General features: G+C 48.8%; 1 protein-coding gene across 2 annotated transcripts in view; it reads right to left on the bottom strand.

Annotated features, from left to right (window-relative positions):
• Positions 1-6,457: 6,457 nt before the first annotated feature.
• The window catches only part of LOC143924112 (uncharacterized), a 42,939-nt gene continuing 24,019 nt past the window's right edge, over positions 6,458-25,377 (bottom strand). For both annotated transcript variants that reach the window (XM_077448167.1, XM_077448168.1), the window contains one exon: positions 6,458-9,278. In XM_077448167.1, the coding sequence (XP_077304293.1) occupies positions 9,066-9,278 (213 nt within the window). In that variant the 3' untranslated portion in view covers positions 6,458-9,065. The remainder of the gene's footprint in view (positions 9,279-25,377) is intronic.

Genomic DNA, 25,377 nt, shown 5'->3' with positions numbered 1-25,377 from the left:
TCTATTGTGGACCGATAGCGGTCCTTACAGAACAGCAGACTGTACCGCACTCAAGCCTATGTACCGTAGCACCCTATACCAAGTTACCAGTCCTTATAAGAACTTTTGTGGACCAAGCAGGTTGTGTATTAGTGTTTAGCAGACTGTACGTCAGTCCCTATACCGCTGAAGGACTGCTGCAGTATAGGGCAGCGGTCAGCAGTGGTGCACGTCAACCCTATCTATTGTGGACCGATAGCGGTCCTTACAGAACAGCAGACTGTACCGCACTCAAGCCTATGTACCGTAGCACCCTATACCAAGTTACCAGTCCTTATAAGAACTTTTGTGGACCAAGCAGGTTGTGTATTAGTGTTTAGCAGACTGTACGTCAGTCCCTATACCGCTGAAGGACTGCTGCAGTATAGGGCAGCGGTCAGCAGTGGTGCACGTCAACCCTATCTATTGTGGACCGATAGCGGTCCTTACAGAACAGCAGACTGTACCGCACTCAAGCCTATGTACCGTAGCACCCTATACCAAGTTACCAGTCCTTATAAGAACTTTTGTGGAACAAGCAGGTTGTGTGTTAGTGATTAGCAGACTGTACGTCAGTCCCTATACCAATGAAGGACTGCTGCAGTATAGGGCAGCGGTCAGCAGTAGTGCACGGCAACCCTATGTATTGTGGACCGATAGCGGTCCTTACAGAACAGCAGACTGTAACGCACTCAGGCCTATGTACCGTAGCACCCTATACCAAGTTACCAGTCCTTATAAGAACTTTTGTGGACCAAGCAGGTTGTGTGTTAGTGATTAGCAGACTGTACGTCAGTCCCTATACCAATGAAGGACTGCTGCAGTATAGGGCAGCGGTCAGCAGTAGTGCACGGCAACCCTATGTATTGTGGACCGATAGCGGTCCTTACAGAACAGCAGACTGTAACGCACTCAGGCCTATGTACCGTAGCACCCTATACCAAGTTACCAGTCCTTATAAGAACTTTTGTGGACCAAGCAGGTTGTGTATTAGTGTTTAGCAGACTGTACGTCAGTCCCTATACCGCTGAAGGACTGCTGCAGTATAGGGCAGCGGTCAGCAGTGGTGCACGTCAACCCTATCTATTGTGGACCGATAGCGGTCCTTACAGAACAGCAGACTGTACCGCACTCAAGCCTATGTACCGTAGCACCCTATACCAAGTTACCAGTCCTTATAAGAACTTTTGTGGAACAAGCAGGTTGTGTGTTAGTGATTAGCAGACTGTACGTCAGTCCCTATACCGCTGAAGGACTGCTGCAGTATAGGGCAGCGGTCAGCAGTGGTGCACGTCAACCCTATCTATTGTGGACCGATAGCGGTCCTTACAGAACAGCAGACTGTACCGCACTCAAGCCTATGTACCGTAGCACCCTATACCAAGTTACCAGTCCTTATAAAAACTTTTGTGGACCAAGCAGGTTGTGTGTTAGTGTTTAGCAGACTGTGCGTCAGTCCCTATACCGCTGAAGGACTGCTGCAGTATAGGGCAGCGGTCAGCAGTAGTGCACGGCAACCCTATGTATTGTGGACCGATAGCGGTCCTTACAGAACAGCAGACTGTAACGCACTCAGGCCTATGTACCGTAGCACCCTATACCAAGTTACCAGTCCTTATAAGAACTTTTGTGGACCAAGCAGGTTGTGTGTTAGTGATTAGCAGACTGTACGTCAGTCCCTATACCAATGAAGGACTGCTGCAGTATAGGGCAGCGGTCAGCAGTAGTGCACGGCAACCCTATGTATTGTGGACCGATAGCGGTCCTTACAGAACAGCAGACTGTAACGCACTCAGGCCTATGTACCGTAGCACCCTATACCAAGTTACCAGTCCTTATAAAAACTTTTGTGGACCAAGCAGGTTGTGTGTTAGTGTTTAGCAGACTGTGCGTCAGTCCCTATACCGCTGAAGGACTGCTGCAGTATAGGGCAGCGGTCAGCAGTAGTGCACGGCAACCCTATGTATTGTGGACCGATAGCGGTCCTTACAGAACAGCAGACTGTAACGCACTCAGGCCTATGTACCGTAGCACCCTATACCAAGTTACCAGTCCTTATAAGAACTTTTGTGGACCAAGCAGGTTGTGTGTTAGTGATTAGCAGACTGTACGTCAGTCCCTATACCAATGAAGGACTGCTGCAGTATAGGGCAGCGGTCAGCAGTAGTGCACGGCAACCCTATGTATTGTGGACCGATAGCGGTCCTTACAGAACAGCAGACTGTACTGCACTCAGGCCTATGTACCGTAGCACCCTATACCAAGTTACCAGTCCTTATAAGAACTTTTGTGGACCAAGCAGGTTGTGTATTAGTGTTTAGCAGACTGTACGTCAGTCCCTATACCGCTGAAGGACTGCTGCAGTATAGGGCAGCGGTCAGCAGTGGTGCACGTCAACCCTATCTATTGTGGACCGATAGCGGTCCTTACAGAACAGCAGACTGTACCGCACTCAAGCCTATGTACCGTAGCACCCTATACCAAGTTACCAGTCCTTATAAGAACTTTTGTGGAACAAGCAGGTTGTGTGTTAGTGATTAGCAGACTGTACGTCAGTCCCTATACCAATGAAGGACTGCTGCAGTATAGGGCAGCGGTCAGCAGTAGTGCACGGCAACCCTATGTATTGTGGACCGATAGCGGTCCTTACAGAACAGCAGACTGTAACGCACTCAGGCCTATGTACCGTAGCACCCTATACCAAGTTACCAGTCCTTATAAGAACTTTTGTGGACCAAGCAGGTTGTGTGTTAGTGATTAGCAGACTGTACGTCAGTCCCTATACCAATGAAGGACTGCTGCAGTATAGGGCAGCGGTCAGCAGTAGTGCACGGCAACCCTATGTATTGTGGACCGATAGCGGTCCTTACAGAACAGCAGACTGTAACGCACTCAGGCCTATGTACCGTAGCACCCTATACCAAGTTACCAGTCCTTATAAGAACTTTTGTGGACCAAGCAGGTTGTGTGTTAGTGATTAGCAGACTGTACGTCAGTCCCTATACCAATGAAGGACTGCTGCAGTATAGGGCAGCGGTCAGCAGTAGTGCACGGCAACCCTATGTATTGTGGACCGATAGCGGTCCTTACAGAACAGCAGACTGTACTGCACTCAGGCCTATGTACCGTAGCACCCTATACCAAGTTACCAGTCCTTATAAAAACTTTTGTGGACCAAGCAGGTTGTGTGTTAGTGTTTAGCAGACTGTGCGTCAGTCCCTATACCGCTGAAGGACTGCTGCAGTATAGGGCAGCGGTCAGCAGTAGTGCACGGCAACCCTATGTATTGTGGACCGATAGCGGTCCTTACAGAACAGCAGACTGTAACGCACTCAGGCCTATGTACCGTAGCACCCTATACCAAGTTACCAGTCCTTATAAGAACTTTTGTGGACCAAGCAGGTTGTGTGTTAGTGATTAGCAGACTGTACGTCAGTCCCTATACCAATGAAGGACTGCTGCAGTATAGGGCAGCGGTCAGCAGTAGTGCACGGCAACCCTATGTATTGTGGACCGATAGCGGTCCTTACAGAACAGCAGACTGTAACGCACTCAGGCCTATGTACCGTAGCACCCTATACCAAGTTACCAGTCCTTATAAAAACTTTTGTGGACCAAGCAGGTTGTGTGTTAGTGTTTAGCAGACTGTGCGTCAGTCCCTATACCGCTGAAGGACTGCTGCAGTATAGGGCAGCGGTCAGCAGTAGTGCACGGCAACCCTATGTATTGTGGACCGATAGCGGTCCTTACAGAACAGCAGACTGTAACGCACTCAGGCCTATGTACCGTAGCACCCTATACCAAGTTACCAGTCCTTATAAGAACTTTTGTGGACCAAGCAGGTTGTGTGTTAGTGATTAGCAGACTGTACGTCAGTCCCTATACCAATGAAGGACTGCTGCAGTATAGGGCAGCGGTCAGCAGTAGTGCACGGCAACCCTATGTATTGTGGACCGATAGCGGTCCTTACAGAACAGCAGACTGTAACGCACTCAGGCCTATGTACCGTAGCACCCTATACCAAGTTACCAGTCCTTATAAGAACTTTTGTGGACCAAGCAGGTTGTGTGTTAGTGATTAGCAGACTGTACGTCAGTCCCTATACCAATGAAGGACTGCTGCAGTATAGGGCAGCGGTCAGCAGTAGTGCACGGCAACCCTATGTATTGTGGACCGATAGCGGTCCTTACAGAACAGCAGACTGTAACGCACTCAGGCCTATGTACCGTAGCACCCTATACCAAGTTACCAGTCCTTATAAGAACTTTTGTGGACCAAGCAGGTTGTGTGTTAGTGATTAGCAGACTGTACGTCAGTCCCTATACCAATGAAGGACTGCTGCAGTATAGGGCAGCGGTCAGCAGTAGTGCACGGCAACCCTATGTATTGTGGACCGATAGCGGTCCTTACAGAACAGCAGACTGTACTGCACTCAGGCCTATGTACCGTAGCACCCTATACCAAGTTACCAGTCCTTATAAAAACTTTTGTGGACCAAGCAGGTTGTGTGTTAGTGTTTAGCAGACTGTGCGTCAGTCCCTATACCGCTGAAGGACTGCTGCAGTATAGGGCAGCGGTCAGCAGTAGTGCACGGCAACCCTATGTATTGTGGACCGATAGCGGTCCTTACAGAACAGCAGACTGTAACGCACTCAGGCCTATGTACCGTAGCACCCTATACCAAGTTACCAGTCCTTATAAGAACTTTTGTGGACCAAGCAGGTTGTGTGTTAGTGATTAGCAGACTGTACGTCAGTCCCTATACCAATGAAGGACTGCTGCAGTATAGGGCAGCGGTCAGCAGTAGTGCACGGCAACCCTATGTATTGTGGACCGATAGCGGTCCTTACAGAACAGCAGACTGTACTGCACTCAGGCCTATGTACCGTAGCACCCTATACCAAGTTACCAGTCCTTATAAGAACTTTTGTGGACCAAGCAGGTTGTGTGTTAGTGATTAGCAGACTGTACGTCAGTCCCTATACCAATGAAGGACTGCTGCAGTATAGGGCAGCGGTCAGCAGTAGTGCACGGCAACCCTATGTATTGTGGACCGATAGCGGTCCTTACAGAACAGCAGACTGTACTGCACTCAGGCCTATGTACCGTAGCACCCTATACCAAGTTACCAGTCCTTATAAGAACTTTTGTGGACCAAGCAGGTTGTGTATTAGTGTTTAGCAGACTGTGCGTCAGTCCCTATACCGCTGAAGGACTGCTGCAGTATAGGGCAGCGGTCAGCAGTAGTGCACGGCAACCCTATGTATTGTGGACCGATAGCGGTCCTTACAGAACAGCAGACTGTACCGCACCCAAGCCTATGTACCGTAGCACCCTAGACAGACCAAGTTACCAGTCCTGATAAAGAGCTTTGTGGAACAAGTGAGTTGTGAATGATTAGCAGACTGCAGCAGAAGGGCAGCAGTCAAGTATAATATTCTTTCTATATTTGGAAGAAAGAATATTATACGTGTACAAGCCTATTACCGTACCACTGATACCAGTCCTGAAAAGAACCTTTGTGGAACTAATAGTAACAGCAAGTCTTTAAAATTATCCTCACTGCCTGACACACTGCTTCCTGCCTGTCCCTATACAAATTGGCAAAAAAGAGTAGGCTGGAACGATTAGCTGGAACAGCTCTTTTGTGGACCTGATAGTAACAGCTAATGATGATGATGATGATGATGATGAAGAAAGACTAATCTGGCTGAGCTGTCCCTAAAATAGCAGCATACAGCGCTCTGTCCCTTTATCTAAACTGACAAAAGAAACTCAGGCTGCTGACCTAACACCTATACCAGTCCTGAAAAGAACTTTTGTGTACCAAATAGCTAGCGTTTTCTCTGTCCCTACTCCACACAGGATCCTTTCCCTACAGTGACAGAAGAAAGAATGTAAAATGGCCACCGGATCGGGTGTATTTATAGGTTAGGGGGAATGTCCAAGTGTCCATGAGCTGTCATGTCTCAATTGGTTGTCCTGTAACACATGATAAACGTGTCACGAAAGGTTAAAGTTCTTGTATACATTAAACACGTAAGTCCGCCGGGGCGAACGACGGAAAAAGGCGTTCGAACCCGCGGACGGCGAAAGTCGGAAATTCGCCGCGAAACGACCGCCGGGCGAACCGTTCGGCCATCACTACTTGTGTACATCCGATCGGAAAGTCTGACAACAAAGTTTTGTTTGCGGAAAATTTGAGAACCTGCTAGCCGACATTTTTTGGTGGAAAGTCCGCCGATATACACGGTCAGACTTTCAGCCAACAAGCTCCCATCCAACATTTCCCATCGGAAAGTCCGATTGTGTGTACACGGCATTAGTGTTACTATGGAAACAGGGGTATGTCAATGCAATGCAAAACTCCTATTTACAGTGCCTTGAAAAAGTATTCATACCCCTTAAAATTTTCCACATTTTGTCATGTTACAACCAAAAACTTAAATGTATTTTATTGGGATTTTACATGATAGGCAAAGAAAAAGTGGCACATAATTGAGAAATGGAAGGAAAATAATAAATGGTTTTCAAAAGATTTTACATATAAATATTTAAAAAGTGTGGCCTGCATTTGTATTCAGCCCCCTGAGTCAATACTTTGTAGAACCACCTTTCTCTGTAATTACAGCTACAAGTCTTTTTGGGGATGTCTCTACCAGCTTTGCACATCTAGAGAGTCACATTTTTGCCACATGTTCTCATGTTTTGCCACATGTAAATTGGATTTAGGTCTGGACTTTGACTGGGCCATTCTAACACATAAATATGATTTGCTCTGAACCATTCCATTGTAGCTCTGGCTGTATGTTTAGGGTCCTTGTCCCCCAGTCTGAAGTCTTTTGCAGACTCTAATGCCGCATACACACGACCGGTTTTCCCGTCGGAATATACTGTGAAGGTTTTTCCGATGAAGTTCCACTGAAACTGTCTTGCGTACACATGATCACACCAAAGTCCGATCGTCAAGAACGCGGGGACGTACAGCACGTACGATGGGACTAGAAAAATGAAGTTCAATAGCCAGTAGCCAATAGCCTCCGTCTCGTACTTGCTTCAGAGCATGCGTCGTTTTTGGTCCGGTGGAACAGCATACAGGCGAGCGGTTTTCCTGATAGGAATTGGTTCCGTCGGAAATATTTAAAACATGTTCTATTTCTAGGTACGTCAGAATTAAAAAAAAAAAAAAAAAAAAAAAAGTCAGATGAGGCATACACACAATCATAATATACGATGAAAAGATTCTGTCTTGACTTTTTCTGTTGGACATTCCGCTCATGTGTACGCAGCATTAGTTGGGCACCAGACACTTTGAGAATTCAAAAATAGATTTATTTTCTCTTAACAGAACTGGGGAGAGAGGGTTAGGGCCTGAACACCCTTAGGCAGATGCAAAATACTTGGCAGACTCCGAGACAAAAATCGGAATAGAAGAACAGCTATACAGTTCAAGGACCTTTAAGCTGAATTGCAGCAAACTATCTGTAGACAGCTGTCTCCTATAGCAACTGATCTGGTAACTTCAACTTCAGTACGAATCGCAACTCACAGTATCCTGTTCTGGATCCTCTCACTGAGCTCCCAGTCTCTCACTAGACTCTTCAAACCCCAGCCGCTACTGGATGCCTTGAGCTCCTTCACAACTATCCCACTGTGGCTTCCAAGTGTCACCAACACTGTCCCACTGGGTCCCTGACTTTGCTCTTCAGCTAACCTGCTGAATCCTCTGCAAGCGTCAGCCATACTGTTCCTCTGGGTCCCTAGCTTGACTCTGCTGAGGCTTTCCTAACTTAGTTATCCTTGCTATCTGGGTTCTTTGGACAGAGTTTCGTAACTCTCTTTGGGCCAATAAACCACACGGGGTGAATGCTTGTAATCTGGCCAAAAATAAATACAGGTTGGCATTGGGGCAGTCCACATGGCTAGAGCCATAGACTGTTCAATGCAAGGAGAACGTGTATTCCACTCAAATGGAAACAATCCTAACCACCCTCGATGGCCTATTGGTTCTCATAAATCCAAAATCTTTAGTCCATGGAAAATCTTATTCCTTCTCGTAATTATAAAGGTGCATAGCTCCCAACTGTCCCTGACTTTGAGGGACTGTCCCTCTGTCCTCCTCATGTGTCCCTCATTTTGGTCTGATCTGTATAGTTGTATATAAAATGCACTGTTTATCTTTCAAAAAGTGTTTCCCAGTGATAAAACTTTCATCCAATTTCTAAATTGCTGCATTTGTACATTTTAAAAGCCAATATAAAAGGAATAGTAGTGGTGAAAAAAAAAGTACTTGTGGATTTAATTAACCTTTTTTTGGTTAATTCTCCTTTAGGCTCGATTCACATCTATGCATGTTGCTTTTGAGCGTTTCTGCAGTGCCTTCTGCGGTGCTTGCCACTTTTTTGGACACACATTTTTACCATGATTTGCATCTTTTTTACACTGTACGTAGCTGGTTTCTAAGGAGGGGGCCGGAAAAGCCAGCCGCCGCATCCCTAACAGCCAATGAGTCATCAGCTGTCAGCGGCTTCCAGCGCTGAATGTAAAAAAAAATTAAAAAATTGCGGGTTAAAAAAAAAAAAAAAAAAAAAAATTATGAAAAAAAAGTGTGAGCCCCCCCCATACCGGGCCCTTGGGTCTAGTGGATTCGGACGGGACTCCCTCACACCAATTTTTTTTTTTTTTCAAAATGGCGCGGGGGTCCCCCCAAAATCCATACCAGACCCTTATCCGAGCATGCAGCCCGGCAGGTCAGGAAAGGGAGGTGACCCCCCCCACCACCATACTAGGCTGCATGCCCTCAACATGAGGGGATGGGTGCTTTGGGGCAAGGAGAGGCTTCCATCTTGCTTCCATGTTGATGGCGACAAGGGCCTCTTCCTAACAAACCTTGCCAGTGGTTGTCGGGGGTCTGCGAGCGGGGGGCATATCGGAATCTGTAAGCCCCCTTTAACAATGAGGGCCCCCGATCACAGGCTTCCCCCCTATGTGAATGAGTATGGGGTATAGTTGTACCCCTACCCATTCACCAAAAAAGTAATGTAGTGTTAAAAAATACAGTAGACAGTTTTTGACAAGTCTTTTATTAAAATTGTCCTCTTCTCCGCTTCTTCCTCCGGTCTTCCTCCATGTTCTCCTGCATCTTCCTCCTCCGGGCTTCTCATTCTCCTGCTGCTTCTTCCGCTCTTCTTCTTTCTTCTGTCTTCTTTGTCCGGTGTTCTTCCTCTGCTGCTGCTCCCGGCAGTGCAGTTGCTGTAGATCTGAGGGGGACATGCAAGGAAAATAAAAAACAGCATTTTAGCTTCACATGATTGGATGATAAAATCAGCAGAGTTTCCTCTCATTTCAGATCTTCCCCTTAGATCTAAAGCTAATGCACTTGAAAGTGCACTTGTAGTGCAAAGTGGATTTGCCTTTAGTAAATAACCCCCACAGCAGTTGATCTCAGCAATATGTGTTGTGAGAATTTGATGGGAGTTCAATTTAAATTAGATTCAAATTTCAGTCCAAATTTCCAAAATTCTGAAGCATTTTGTTACGTTATTCGGAGCGTTCGGTAAAATTTTTTATATTGTAATTCAAACTAGGGTATTTGGATACAAAAAAAATGTATCCGAATATTAATTCGTTAACAAAACGAACTGCACATTGAGAATATTGGCTGATGCTATCTTTGACCTTTAGCCCCCGTTCACACCAAATCCAACTTTTACATTTGTGCGACCTCATTTGAAGTCGCATGATTTTAAAGCTGCAGATCAGTGCGACTTCAGGTGCGACTTGGCTGTCAATCTGTGCGACTTCATGCACAGAGGTCTATGCAAGTTGCATCTGAAATCGCAAAAAAGAGTGCAGGATCCTTTTTTTTTCAAATCGGTGCAGCGTCAAATTGATTTGAACTGTTCCATTACTGACAATAGGGTGTGATTGTCATGGGATTTGGACCAGTCAAATCGCATGACAAGTCACACTGGTGTGAACGGGACTTAATGCCAGATGGCTACTATCTGTTCCATCTGTATGAATACGTCCAACTCCTCTTGTATAACATATGTCCAGTCATAATGATCTATGGTCTGTCTTTATTCATTATAGCAAAGCTCCATCCAAAAGGGGAAACTCCGCTTGTTGGCTACCCCACCCCCCCCCCGCTGCCACATTTGGCACCTTTCAGGGGGCAGCGGATACCTGGCAAAACTCCCACTTCTGGGTAAGATTTCCGCAATTATTGTGTGGCGATCTACGAAATTTTCAACCCCTCCTCCTTCCCTTCCACTGCCTTCTGGGAGGCACACAGGTCCCAGAAAATAACGGGACGAGTCTGAAAGTGCAGCGTGACTCACGCATGCGCAGTACGAGACAGGCTGTGAAGCTGCAAAGGCTTCACTAACTGTTTCTCTTGGTGAAGATGCTGGCGCCTTCACCAGGAGCCGATGGATGGATTGGCTTGGGGTACCGACATTGCACGATCCCTGGGCAGGTAAGTATTATATTATAAGTCAACAGCAGTGGCGGCCCATGCACTGTGGGCACATGGTCGCCGGCCCCCCCCATCCATGTCCCATTCAGGATGCCGGACGTATGGATTCCTATGGTGGGGGTGGTATATTTTGAAGAACCTGATTAGAGCCAGAGGCTCTAATGACTTCAAAATAGGGTGGACTCGGGCCGCAGAGAGTGGGCCCTGATCCCACCCAATTGTGTGACAAAAGCAAATAAATTTTCGCTATTCTCACACTAACCTTCCTCCCGGGCAATCAGGAGGCAGGACATCAGACCTGCTTCCTGATTGGCCAAAGTGCCAGGTCACCCTATTGGATGCCTTGCGCTTAGGAAGAGAAGCGAGGAGACTCGCAATAGAGCGGAGGTTGCCGCATCTCTGAAAGGTATGTCCGCCTGGCTGAGTCAGCTGCACCCCCCCTGCGTGCAGATCGCGGCTCTGGCACCCCCCCCCCCCTCGGGAGTTAGAGCCGAAATCCGTGCTTGTGGGGGGGGCATGCCAGTGCTGTGATCCACGCGTGCGTGGGGGGAAGGAACCAGAGCCACAAAACTCTGCGAGTGTGTGTGGGGGGGGGGGGGGGGGTCAGTGGGCACAGTGGCTGCATTTGGTGTGCACAGGTGGCTGCATTTGATGGGCACAAATGGCTGCAATTAGTGGGGGAGGGGTTTCAGTATTTTTCAGTTTGTTTACGCCCCCCCCCCCCCCCCCCCCCAAAAAAAAATTTGGAGCACCAGCTGCCACTGGTCAGCAGTTACAGTATTTGTAGCTGCTGACTTTCAATTTTTTTCCCCCAGGCTGAAAATCCACTTTACGCAGCCTTAATCCTGTTTTGGTTTCTGGTATTAAATAATAATAGTTAAAAAAAGAATAAATTACACCACCACACATCTGCAATACACAGCTGTGTAAAGTCTAAGTAGGGTATTCCCATCCCTTTTGAGAGATTAGATGGAAATTTCATAGTCAGAGTGCAGTCAGAGGATGTGACTGTATAGTTATTCCAGGTAAATGAAAATATTGAAGCATTTAGATCTGCATGACAGCCAGGCAACTAACATTCTCGAAAGGTCAGCAATAGGTGTACCATTAATAGGTTTTTATACACCTGCATGTTTTTCTCCCATATCTCCAGTAGGTGGCGCTGGCAAGCTGCAGGCTGTTTGCTTCCACTCCTCTCTTTCCTATGAGAAGCAGTATAGAACTTGCGTGCATTCATTGTAATCCTCCAAATCCGCTAAAATACATCCAGCTACTGGGAGTATGCTAACCAGCTTCAGAAATCATTACCAACTATCCTGTGGCAAAGAGGGCTGAGCGTTACCTCTGCAGACCAGGCTGTTCGATTTCCCCCTTTGTCGCAGTATTTACCAGTAATTCAGACATGAAGAAAGCCGTCCTGCACAATTTTCTAGAAGAAAACATCCGATCAAGTATTTTTTTATTTTTTTTCCCTGGTGCCAACATGGCAACATACTAAACCACATGTATGCTGCCATGGATTAGTGCCAGGAAAGGAAAATTACGGTAAGAATTTAATAAAATTTTCCATTTCCCTGGTGCCAAAATGGCAGCATACATGTTAGTATACTACCATTGATTGGTGCCAGGAAAGGAAAATTGTGGTAAGTATTCAATCCAATTTCCCTTTTTTTTTTTTGTTTAGGCCTTTTTCACAGGGCAGCCAGATGGCGGTAAAAACAGGCAGTCGAGCCCCTGACCACCTAAAACCTAACATACAGGGGGCAGTATTCATGCTGTGGCCGTCTTGCTTTGCATAGCAGCAAATTGTCAAGTTGAACAGGACTGCATCGCTACCGCACGGCAAACACTTGGCTTATGGTTGTGGCTCATTAGTTCCATTTTAGTTCACTGTTCATCAAAAGGAAAAGAGAACAAAAAAAACAAAAACAAAAAAAAAAAAAAAAAAAAAAACACAAGCATTCAGGAGGTGGGAAGATTGCATGTACATGGCAAGATGTTCTCTGCTGTAAATGAAGGGCATGTTACTAGGCTATTTTCTCTCCAAGTCAAATGTCATTCCTTCATAAAGAATTGAGTGAATCATCAATATACTGCTTTATAAGCTAACAATCATAGGAAATAAATACCGTATATACTCGAGTATAGGTCGATCCGAATACAAGCCGAGGCCCCTAATTTACCACAAAAAAAATGGGAAAACTTACTGACTCGTGTATAAGCCAAGGGTGAGACATGCCTGTCCAGCCTACCTGTGTGTCCGTCCAGCCTACCTGTGTGTCCGTCCAGCCTACCTGTGTGTCCGTCCAGCCTACCTGTGTCCTGTGCCTCTTTGTCCTTCTGCAGCCTGTGTCCTTCTGCAGCGATCTGCATGTAAAAACATACCAGGATCGCCGCACCTCTTCTCGTCTGTGACAGACGGCGGCCATTCCACTGTTCAAAAGCCGCGCCTCCGTCTGTGATAGGCGGAACACTCAATTTCCCAGCAGTCAGTGTTCCGCCTATCACGGACATCCTCTCATCCTCGTCCGTAGTATGAGGATGAGCGGATGTCCGTGATAGGCGGACCACTGACTGCTGAGAAATTGAGTGTTCCGCCTATCACAGACAGGGAGGCGCGGCTTTTGAATAGTGGAATGGCCGCCGTCTGTCTGCACGACACGCTGATCGGGTAGACAGACGGCGGTGACTCGAGTATAAGCCGAGGGGGGCACTTTCAACCTAAAAAAAGGGGCTGAAAATCTCAGCTTATACTCGAGTATATACGGTACTATGATCAGCTCCATCTAGGGTTGCGACCTGTCTGGTTTTGACCCGGACAGTACGGGTTTAGGAGGCTGTGCCCGGGTTTCCCTTTGCCTCACACCCGGACACCATTTCCAGCTGACAGGGGTACCATGGGGCCTCCTTTTACGAGCCCCAGCACACAGGGGGACCTGGACAGCAGGGGCATCGGAGCGGCGGGCGGGGGGAGCAATTACAGGGCAATCAAAACATATGAGAGAGAGAGCGGGCGACAGACAGCTGCTGGTGCGGAAGGTTTTAATAAAATAAATGCTTAAAAGCAATCCACTCACTCTCCATGTCAGAGCTGTATATGTCAGTCTGTGAAGTTGGATGTCCCATTCTCCCCTCTGATCCACGCTGCTCTTATCACTGAATCGCTGGAGGAAGCCAAGGATACAGAGCTGCGGGGAGACTGCAGTGAGCTGTCAGCCTGGGATGCTGTGACCAATCAGAGCATTCCAGAGGCTTAAGCACGCCTCCATCATCAGAGGCTGACAGTTCACATGAGTTTCCCGATTCAGTGATAAGAGCAGCGTGGATCGGAGGGGAGAATGGGACAGCCAACTTCACAGACTGACATATACAGCTCTGACATGGAGAGTGAGTGGATTGCTTTTAAGCATTTTATTAAAAACTTCTGCACCAGCAGCTGCCTGTCGCCTCTCTCTCCCTTATGTTTTGACCCTTCTGTGTAATTGCCCCCCCCCCCTCTGTATTTGCATGGGCCCCTCCTGTCACACTCTGCCCCCCCCTCCTGCCACACTCTGCATCCCCCTCCTGCCACACCGGGGTACTGATGTAAAGAAGACTACTAATGTAAATTGAGATTTGAAAAGAGGGTCTCTTGATTTAGGAGGGCTCCTAATGTAAAGGGGCCCTTGATATGTGGAGTTACTGATATAACAGGCCTCTGCTGTTGTGAGGGAGGACTCTGATGTGAAGGGGGGGGGGGGAACTCTGATCTCATGGAGGGACTATTGATGCTCAGTACAGTGCTCCTAATGTAAAAGGGTGACTCCTGGTGTAAAGGGGGACTCCAGACTCCTGAAACCTGATGAAGGGGGACTCCTGATCTAAAGGGGACTTTAATGTAAAAGGGGGATTCCTGAACTAATGGAAGTGTTTAGGGGGCACTCGTATAAAGGGACTCTCATATAATGGGGGTCTTTAATCTAATAGGGCACTGATATAAGGGCACTCTGTTCTAATGGGGGGTCTCTAAGGACAGGTAAAAATTTGCTGTGCACTGTTAAAGTGTTCGGGTTTAGCTTGAAGAAAAGGTGGCAACTCTAGCTCCATCTAAAGGCAATTTTTTTTTTATTCGCTCTATTCAAAATAACAGTGGAACTAGACTTTATCTTAGGGCTATAAACCGAAATTGCTATTTAATACGTTTTTAATATTTAAAATAATTTCACTCATCCATCCATGTCTCCATGCTTTAACTGTTCAGAAAGCACTTTGAAAAACACCCCCCTTGCACTTCTACATGCGGCCAACTTGGGTAAGGGCTGATGATTCATGGAGCATTTATTTCCTGTAATTCATCTGCCCATACAGTGCATCCAGAAAGTATTCACAGTGCTTCACTTTTTCCACATTTTGTTTTGTTACAGTCTTATTCCAAAAATGAACTAAATTCATTTTTTCCGCTCAAAATTCTACAAACAATACCCCAAAATGACAACGAGAAAGCCGTTTGTTTGAAATCTTTATACATTTTTTGAAAACCTTCCTGAGTCTAACAGGGCATGCAAGGCAGGAGGGTGTGCTTAGATGAGAAAGCCCCTCCCCTCCCATGAAGACTCCTGGGATGTATGACATCATTTTGGTCTAGGCCAGAAACCAAGTAGCAGAGAAATAAAAAAAAAAGTAAATATACCTTCCTATCTATTTACTATGTTAGCAGCATAGGGATTAAAAAGTTCATTCTGATTGAGAGAGTTTAGTTTCACTTTAATAACATTTGACCTGGAAAGAAAATAGTCTAACAGTCGATTTAAAATCTGTACCACATTTATTTTTATTTTTTTAATGGAGGCCTTAGTTCTATTTGATCTTAGCTATTTAACCACTTGCCGCAAAATCACATAACTGTACGCCATTCTGCTTCAAGTGTTTGTACTAGGGTAAGGTGACCAGATTTTTAACCGCTTCCCACCCGCCCTATGGCCGAATGACGGCCTTCGAGCGGGCGGCTTCCTTCGCCTGGCCGTCCCTGTTTACTTCCGCAATGCGTGCCGCCGGGGGCGCGCATCGCGGAAGTATTGTATTTGCCGTGTCTCCCGGAGACAGGCGAATACAGATCGCCGTGAACGGCCAATCAAAGCGGCCGTTCACAGCGCGATCGCAGCTACCAATGGGAGATGATCTCATATGTAAACATATGAGATCATCTCCCATTGCCGTGTCTCTCCCTCCTCACACAGAGACAGCGTGTGAGGAGGGAGAGCGATCTGTCAGCCCCAGTGCCTGCCCCACTGCCGCCCGCCAGCCCCAGTGCCGCCTGCCAGCCCCAGTGCCGGCCGTCAGCCCCAGTGCCGGCCGTCAGCCCCAGTGCCGGCCGTCAGCCCCAGTGCCGTCAGTGCCGGCCGTCAGCCCCAGTGCCGTCAGTGCAGCCAGTGCCACCTGCCAGTGCCGTCAGTGCAGCCAGTGCCACCTGCCAGTGCCGTCAGTGCAGCCAGTGCCACCTGCCAGTGCCACGTGCCATCCGTCAGCCCCAGTGCCGCCAGTGCCACCACCAGTGCCAGTGCCACTTACCAGTGCCACCTGCCAGCGCCAGTGCCACCTGCCAGCCCCATTGCCACCTGCCAGCCCCAGTGCCACCTGCCAGTGCCACGTGCCATCCGTCAGCCCCAGTGCCGCCAGTGCCACCACCAGTGCCACTTACCAGTGCCACCTGCCAGCCCCAGTGCCACCTGCCAGCCCCAGTGCCACCTGCCAGCGCCGTCAGCCCCAGTGCCGCCAGTGCCACCTGCCAGCGCCAGTGCCATCCGTCAGCCCCAGTGCCGCCAGCCCCAGTGCCACCTGCCAGCGCCATTTGCCAGAGCAATTAGTCAGTGCCAGCCCCATCTGTCTGCCTCCAGTGCCATCTGCCTCCAGTGCCATCTGCCTCCAGTGCCACGTGGGGTCACTTTGTGGGCATTTCCATTGTCCTGGTGCTCCAGGGCCTTCAAAACTGTAATAGGCCTCTGTATGTGGTCAGGCTGTGTAAAAGTCTCACACATTTGGTATCGTTATACTCAGGAGGAGTAGCAGAACGTATTTTGGGGTGTCATTTTTGCTATGTACATGCTATGTGTTGGAAATATCTTATAAATGGACAACTTTGCATAAAAAAAAATGCATTTTCATTTTTTTTTCCACATTTTTCTAAAACTTCTGGAAAAAAAATGAACCATTCAAACGACTCATTATGCCTCAGATTATACGTTGGGGTGTTAGCTTTCCAAAATGGGGTCACTTTGTGGGCATTTCCATTGTTCTGGTGCTCCAGGGCCTTCAAAACTGTAATAGGTGGTTGAGAAATGAAATGTGTAATTTATGTAATATACCAGTACATCAGATGTGATCAATTTTGTGTGATTCACACCAAAGCTTGTAGACTCTCTAACTTTCACAAAGAACAAATAATATCCACTAATTTGGGTTATTTTTACCAAAGATATGTAGCAGTATAAATTGTGGCCAAAATTTATGAAAAAAAAATTATAATTTGCAAAATTTTATCCCAGAAACAAAGAAATATGCGTTTTTTTTTCAAAATTTTCGGTCTTTTTTCATTTATAGCGCAAAAAATAAAAACCCCAGAGGTGATCAAATACCACCAAAAGAAAGCTCTATTTGTGGGAAAAAAAAGGACACAAAATTCATTTGGGTACAGTGTTGCATGACTGAGTAATTGTCATTCAAATTGTGAGAGCACCAAAAGCTAAAAATTGGTCTGGTCAGGAAGGGTGTTTAAGTGCCCAGTAAGCAAGTGGTTAAAATTTAATCCGGGGACATACTTTTGTTTTGTTTTGTTTTTTTACTAGATATGGCAGCAATCAGCGACTGATGGCGGGACTGCGATATTGTGGTGGACAAATCAGACACGAATGCCGCGTACACACGACCGGTTTTCCCGTCAGAATAAACTCCAAAGGTTTTTCCGGCAGAGTTCCACTGAAACTGTCTTGCCTACACATGATCACAACAAAGTCCAACAGTCTAGAGCGTGGTGACCTACAACAGGTATGACGGGACTAGAAAAGGGAAGTTCAATAGCCAATAGCCTCCGTCTCGTACTTGCTTCAGAACATGCTCCGTTTTTGGTCCATGGGAGCAGCATACAGACGAGCGGTTTTCCCGATAGGAAATGGTTCAGTCAGAAATATTTAGAACATGTTCTATTTCTAGGAACACAGGATCAATGTCTTCCACACTGACAGAATGGCGCACTGCCTTGTTTAGGCAGACCACTAGGCGAGTCCGTCGGATCCGCTGATTGGCTGTGATCACGTATACAAGTAATCCTGTGCAGGTCGACCGCCCTGTAGCAGTAAATCTGCTATCAGGTGATCGGCAACTAGTTAAGATCATCAGCATTATGATAACTCACAGGCAGGGGGCACTCTATCATGGCTCTGTAATATTGTGTCACATAACATGGCTGATGGGTGCTGATTTTGTTAACTTTTGACCAATAAGTGCCCCCCACTGCCTGTGAGTTCTGATACCACCCATTATGCCAGAGAGACAGACACAGTGCAATGTAGTCTATTCACAGACACCCCAAAGCACACCTGTGTTGAAGCCTTGAAGGCACTGGCAGCCCCACCATTGGATCCCCTCCCCCTCTATTCCTGCTGCTGGACATCATCAGCTGAGCTCAGCTGCCTCTCTCTGCCCGTTGCCGCCTCCGCGGGCCTCACAGCCTCTCAGGTCTCACTCTCCGGGCCCCGGCTACTACTGGGTGGGGAGCGGAGGAAAATGACTGGAATGGGCATGTGCCGGAAACTGAAGAAATAATCCATCCGCTCTGACCAGCACATCATCATCAGAAAGGGACACAGATAATGGAAAAAATACACCCCCCTAAGCTAGTAGGAGCAGGGGGGGGGGGGGTTGCAATTCAATTTGGCAGACTTGGTCCGGGGGACAGTGTCCTCAATCCGGGGACTGTCCCCTGGAACCGGGGACATCTGGTCAGCCTATACTGGGGTGATATGCAGCTGCAGGCATCATGTCGGTACCATTTTCTTTTAGAACCGAGCAGGCTCGGACTGGGACAAAAAAATAGGCCCGGGCATTTTGGATTGAGCAGCCCTTAACATGTTAACTGGCCCGTTCCCCACTCTCCACCCTGATGGATCCCCCGGGCGAGGGAACCCAACAAAGGTGTGGGGGGAGGGGGGACCAGGAAACAGCATGGGAGGGTGGAGAGCACAGGGGGGCAGCAGAGAGCATGGAGGGATGTGGAAAGCATGGGGGGGGGGGCAAAGAGCATGGGCGGATGTGGAGAGCAGAGGGGGGCTGGCGGAGAGCATGGGCGGATGTGGAGAGCACAGGGGGGCTGGCGGAGAGCATGTGCGGATGTGGAGAGCACAGGGGGGCTGGCGGAGAGCATGGGCAGATGTGGAGAGCATGGGGGGGGGGCAGCAGAGAGCATGAGGGAATGTGGAGAGCACGGGGGGGGGGGGGGGGTTGCGGAAAGCATGGGGGTAGGTGGAGAGCATGGGGGGGGAGGTGGAGAGCACAGGGGGGAGGTGGAGAGCACAGGGAAGGCAGAGAGCCGGGGGGTGGTGAGCACAAGGAAGGCAGTAGAAAGCATGGGGAAATGTGGAGAGCACAGGGGGGCAGCAGAGAGCATGGGGGAATGTGGAGAGCACAGGGGGGCAGCAGAGAGCATGGGGGAATGTGGAGAGCACAGGGGGGCAGCAGAGAGCATGGGGGAATGTGGAGAGCACAGGGGTAGCGGAGAGCATGGGGGAATGCGGAGAGCACAGGGGTAGCGGAGAGCATGGGGGAATGCGGAGAGCACGGGGTAGCGGAGAGCATGGGGGAATGCGGAGAGCACAGGGGTAGCGGGGAGCATGGTGGAATGTGAAGAGCACAGGGGGGGGGGGGGGGGGCAGCAGAGAACATGGTGGAATGTGGAGAGCACAGGTGGGCAGTAAAGAGCATGGAGGAACGTGGAGAGCACAGGGGGCATGTCAGGAAGCATGGGGTGAGGTGGAGAGCACAGGGGGGCAGCAGAGAACATGGAGGAATGTGAAGAGCACAGGGGGTGGTGGAAAGCATGAGGGTGGAGAGCACGGGGAGGTGGCAAAGAGCATGGGGGAATGTGGAGAGCATGGGGGGGGGGGCGGAGAGCATGGGGGGAGATATGGAGCCCAGGGGGTGGCGGAGAGCATGGGGGAGGTGGAGAGCCCGGAGGGGTGGCAGAGAGCATGGGGGGAGGTGGAGAGCCAAGGGGGGTAGCAGAGAGCCTGGGGGAGGTGGAGAGCGCAGGGGGGTGGCATCAGAGAGAACCAGGATAGGAGGAGTGGCTGCATATAGAAGAATCATTCCCTCCATCTTCCTCCTGCAGTCTCGGAATGCCTGCTTCTCTACCTCTCGCAGGTATTCAGAGACTGCAGGAGGAAGATGAAAAGATTGTTCTATATGCAGCCCCCCTCCACTGCTTATCCTATCCAGGTTACGGGGCGGGGGGGGGGGGGGGACTGCACTCACGTTTTCTCTTATCGCTCACTCCATGATGTCTGCTCCAGCCTCTTCCCCACTTCGCAGTCCATGCCCCCGGCACCGACGGCTGACCAATACGGGCGAGGCCATAGGTGTCTCATCTAGGATCTTGGAGCCGAGGGATGGCTTTGTGATAATAACCAATGCGGCTAATCAGCCACTCTATTGTTATTACAAGCAAGGCGAGGCCCCCCCCTTCCACTGCCTTCCTCTGCTCCACCCGGGCTCTCCCGTCCCAATGGGAGGCCCGAGCAACAAACAGGCACATCCAGTTTACCGCAGCCTTAAAGGCTCCAGACTTTAAAAAAAAATTCAGTACTCAAAACAGCCAAACTTGGCATTTTGAATGCTTTTAAGTGCAAAGGAGAGATTTGGGGTCTTAAAGACCCCAGATCTCTCCATAAAGAGTATATATAAAAAAACATGTTGCGCTGTCATATAAATAGTGCAACAATTATCACACCTAATATATTTTGTGATTCATTCAAAAGTCCAAAAGAATAATGTCCTGAAAACACCATAAAGTCCATAAAGCGATGAAAAGAAGGTGCAATGTCGTCCAGTTCTTATTCGGTGCAATACTTAGTGCTCCCCATAGGAAAAGAGCAAAATATCTGCTTAGCAGATCAATAGACCTAGCAAGGTCTGTACTCGCATCTGTGAGCTTTATCCCTCACACTAGGTGTAGGCTACATCAGCTTATCCAGCCGCCTTATGGAAAGCGATCATGGAAACCACCAAAGATATATGTCCTTAAGGTATCCTCAGGAATCAGTCATGCGATATAACAATGAGAAAAGAGAAAACGCATTGCACAGCATCCAGATAAAAATTAGGAGTTTAACCACTTGTCTACCAGGCACTAACACCCCTTCCTGCCCAAGCCATATTTCAGCTTTCAGTGCTATTGTACTTTGAATGACAATTGCGTGGTCATGCTACACTATACCCAAACAATTTTTTTTATAATTTTCTTCACACAAATAGAGCTTGCACCGATGGGCACTGATAGGCTAAACTGGTGGGCATTGATAAGGTGGCACTTATGGGCACTGATGAGGAGGCACTAATATGCCACACTTGTGGGCACCGATAGGTGGCACTGATGAGCACTGATAGGAGGCATTAATGGGCACTGTTAGGTGGCACTGATGGGCACTAATAGGCGGCACTGGTGGGCACTAATAAGCAGTAGTGGCGGGCAATGGTAGGCGGCACTGGTGGGCATGGATAGGTGGTACAGGTGGGCACTGATGGGCATTAACCTCCCTGAAGGTAATCCCAAATCTTGCTCGGGTTAGGATTTTACTATCAAGTGGTAACCCCAAGCCAAGTGGTAACCCCAAGCCGGCTCGGGATCGCATCGCTGGATACAGGGAGAAGTTACTTACCTTGTACCCTGGATCCAGCGATGTCCTCCGCGCTGTGTGATCGAGCTGTCCTCCGCTCGCTTCACACAATGCCCGAATGCCTCTGAGCTCCGTTCCCTGCGACGTTACGGCGCACGGGAGCGGAGATCAGCACCAAATTCAAAAAAGTTAAAATACACAAAACACACACAGTACTGTAATCTTACAGATTACAGTACTGTATAAAAAAAATTACACACCCCTTTGTCCCTAGTGGTCTGTGCAGTGCCCTGCATGCACTTATATTATACTGTTTTTTCTGCCTGGAATTTGGAGATTGCCCATAGCAACCAAAAAGTGTCCCTTTATGTCAAAAGTGGTTATAGACCAGCTAGAAAACAGTGATAATAAATTATAATCATATGCAGAATTGAGCGATAGTGATTTGTGGAGAAATTCGTCAAACACTAAATCTAATGACAGTGACAATTCTGCAAATGAGCAAATATCAGTGTTTTTGGATTTGATTACATTATTGAATAATTTTTATTATTATTTATTATATTATGAACTTTATCATACCCGGGATGTCTGCTAGACTCTGGTTGAACAGATTAAGGCTCTGTTCACACAGGGGCGACACGACTTCAGGACGACTTTGTGAGGCAAATTGGAGACGACTTGAACACGACTTAGACACTACCTGGGGCGACTTACAAGTCGCCCCAGGCCAGGCGACTTTTGCCGTGGCCAATCAGGGAATGAGCTCTGAAGGGGGAACGCCACGCCAAATTTCTGAAAAAAAATTGGCGTGGGTTCCCCCTCCGAGAGCATACCAGGCCCTTAGGTCTGGTATGGATTACAAGGGGAACCCCCTACGCTGAAAAAATGGTGTGGGGGTCCCCCCCAGATCCACACCAGACCCTTAGCCGAGCACGCTACCCGGCCAGCCAGGAAAGGGGGTGGGGACGAGCGGGCAGCAATCCCCCCTCCTGAGCCGTACCAGGACGCGTGCCCTCAACATGGGGGGTGCCTTGGGGGAGTGGGGGCGTGCGGCCCCCCCACCCCAAAGCACCTTGTCCCCATGTTGATGAGGACAAGGGCCTCTTCCCGACAACCCTGGCCGTTGGTTATCGGGGTCTGCGGGGGGGGGGTTATCGGAATCCGGGAGCCCCCTTTAATAAGGGGGCCCCCCACCCTATGTGAATGAGTATGGGGTACAATGTACCCCTACCCATTCACCTGTAAAATAAAGTACAAAAAAAACACACACAAGATAAAAATAGTTTATTGCACAGCTCCGGGGGTCTTCCATCTTCGAGGGTCTTCTCGCCGGACTCCTCTGCTATCTTCTTTTAGCTCTTTTGCTAGCGGAGGAGCCCGGCTTTCTTCCTCGCTGCCGCCCTCTTCTTCCGACTTCGGGGTCTTGTCCCCCTCTTTGGTTCTTCTGCCGGGCCACCGCACCTTCTTATAGCTCTTTTACAGGCGGTGATCCGGTCTTCTGTAGCCGCCGCCTTCCGTTCCTCCTCTTCTTCTCCTGGAGATGTTGACTCGATGCTCTCTCCGGCCGCAATGCCAGGGACGCACCGCGCGGCGACTTATAAGGAGAAGGGGCGGGGTCATCGGTTGATGTCACATGGTGACCCCACCCCCTTACAATGTCACAGTCCTGGAGGATGCTGGGACTGTCACCATGTGACATCAACCGATGACCCCGCCCCTTGTCCTTATACAAGTCGCCACGCGTCCCGGAGGAGGAGGAGCAGACCGGGCCACCGCCTGTAAAAGAGCTATAAGAAGGCGCGGTGGCCCGGCAGAAGAACCGAAGAGGGGGACAAGACCCCCGAAGTCGGAAGAGGGCGGCGGCGAGGAAGAAAGCCGGGCTCCTCCGCTAGCAAAAGAGCTAAAAGAAGATAGCGGAGGAGTCCGGCGAGAAGACCCCCGAAGACGGAAGACCCCCGGAGCTGTGCAATAAACTATTTTATCTTGTGTGTTGTGGTTTTTTTTGTACTTTATTTTACAGGTGAATGGGTAGGGGTACATTGTACCCCATACTCATTCACATAGGGTGGGGGGCCCCCTTATTAAAGGGGGCTCCCGGATTCCGATAAGCCCCCCGCAGACCCCGATAACCAACGGCCAGGGTTGTCGGGAAGAGGCCCTTGTCCTCAACATGGGGAGAAGGTGCTTTGGGGTGGGGGGGCCGCACGCTTGTCCACACCCCCTTTCCTGGCCAGCCGGGTAGCGTGCTCGGATAAGGGTCTGGTGTGGATCTGGGGGGACCCCCATGCCGTTTTTTTGGCGTAGGGGGATCCCCTTGGAATCCATACCAGACCTAAGGGCCTGGTATGCTCTAGGAGGGAGAACCCACGCCAAATTTTTTTCTGAAATTTTGGCGTGGAGTTCCCCCTTCAGAGCTAATAATTCTGTCAAAGTCGCCTCCGTATAGACAGAGATCCGACTTGGGGGCGACCACCATTGAAATCAATGGGTACAAGTCGCCTACAAGTCGGATTGAAGTAGTACAGGAACTTCTTTTGAAGTCGGAGGCGACGTCAGTAGCGTGCATTAAGACGGCTCTCATTCACTTACTTTTAAATGTTGTCCGACCTGAGGCTACTAGGGGCGACCTCAAGTCGGATCTGAGTCGCCCCTGTGTGAACCGAGCCTTAAGAGAGTTATTCCTAAGAATTACAGGACTACAATATAAAACGCCAAATTTCCATGCAAAATAATTGTACCGCTTTCAGCACCTAAAACCAGAATGAATCATACCGTCAGGGAGGTTAATGGGTGGCACTGATGGGCATTGATGGATAGCAGTGATGTGCATTGATGAGCAGTACGGCTCTTTACACAGATCGGGGGTCACGCCGTGTCCTAGCAACACGGCGCAGCCGCGATCACCACGCTGCGTGCCCCCATTGTCATGCGAGATCGGCCGTTCTGGGCCGCTGTCGTATGACGGTGTCCCAGAACAAGTGCTCCACCACCCTGCCGTCATTTCACAGTGGGCAGGCGACAAGTTAATAAAGGTTCTACCTTACAGCAGCAAAGTAAAAACAGGCATTTGGAAATCAAACAAACCATCCCACACCATCCATGGGCGTCGCAACCTCACCTCTATTTCCTTGCCTGACATAGGTTTTGTCTGAATAGAAGTCTTCTGCCTCACATATTTATGTGAGGCAGTACATGGAGAGATATATATATATATCAAAATAATGCAACACACAGCCATTAATGTCTAAACCGCTGGAAACAAAAGCGAGTACACCCCTAAGTGAAAATTTCCATTTTTTCACTCCCCGGTGTCATGTGACTCGTTAGTGTTCGTTACTCGTTAGTGTTACAAGGTCTCAGGTGTGAATGGGGAGCAGATGTGTTAAATTTGGTGTTATTGCTCTCACTCTGTCATACTGGTCATTGGAAGTTCAACATGGCAAAGAACTCTGAGGATCTGAAAAAAAAAAAAAAAAAAAGAAGAAGAATTGTTTCTCTACATAAAGATGGCCTAGGCTAGAACCATGTCCTTTGCTCTGATGAGACCAAGATAAACTTATTTGGTTCAGATGGTGTCAAGCGTGTGTGGCGGCAACCACCAGGAGTACAAAGACAAGTGTGTCTTGCCTACAGTCAAGCATGGTGATGGGAGTGTCATGGTCTGGGGGTGCATGAGTGCTGCCAGCACTGGGGAGCTACAGTTGATTGAGGAAACCATGAATGCCAACATGTACTGTGGCATACTGAAGCAGAGAATGATCCCTTCTCTGACACTGGGACGCAGGGCAGTATTCCAACATGATAATGGATCCAAAACACACCTCCAAGATGACCGCTGCCTTGCTAAAGAAGCTGAGGGTAAAGGTGATGGACTGGCCAAGCATGTCTCCAGACCTAAACTTTGAGCATCTGTGGGGCATCCTCAACAGAAGGCGGAGGAGCGCAAGGTCCCCAACATCCACCAGCTCTGTGATGTCATCATGGAGGAGTGGAAGAGGACTCCAGTGGAAACCT

Source organism: Lithobates pipiens, unplaced genomic scaffold (genome assembly GCF_037356315.1).
Source record: "Lithobates pipiens isolate NorthernLeopardFrog02 unplaced genomic scaffold, aLitPip1_a1.2 Scaffold_22, whole genome shotgun sequence".
NCBI classification, from domain to species: Eukaryota; Metazoa; Chordata; class Amphibia; order Anura; family Ranidae; genus Lithobates; species Lithobates pipiens.
Note: the sequence above shows the minus strand (reverse complement) of the source record. Positions and strands in the feature narration are given on the sequence as shown.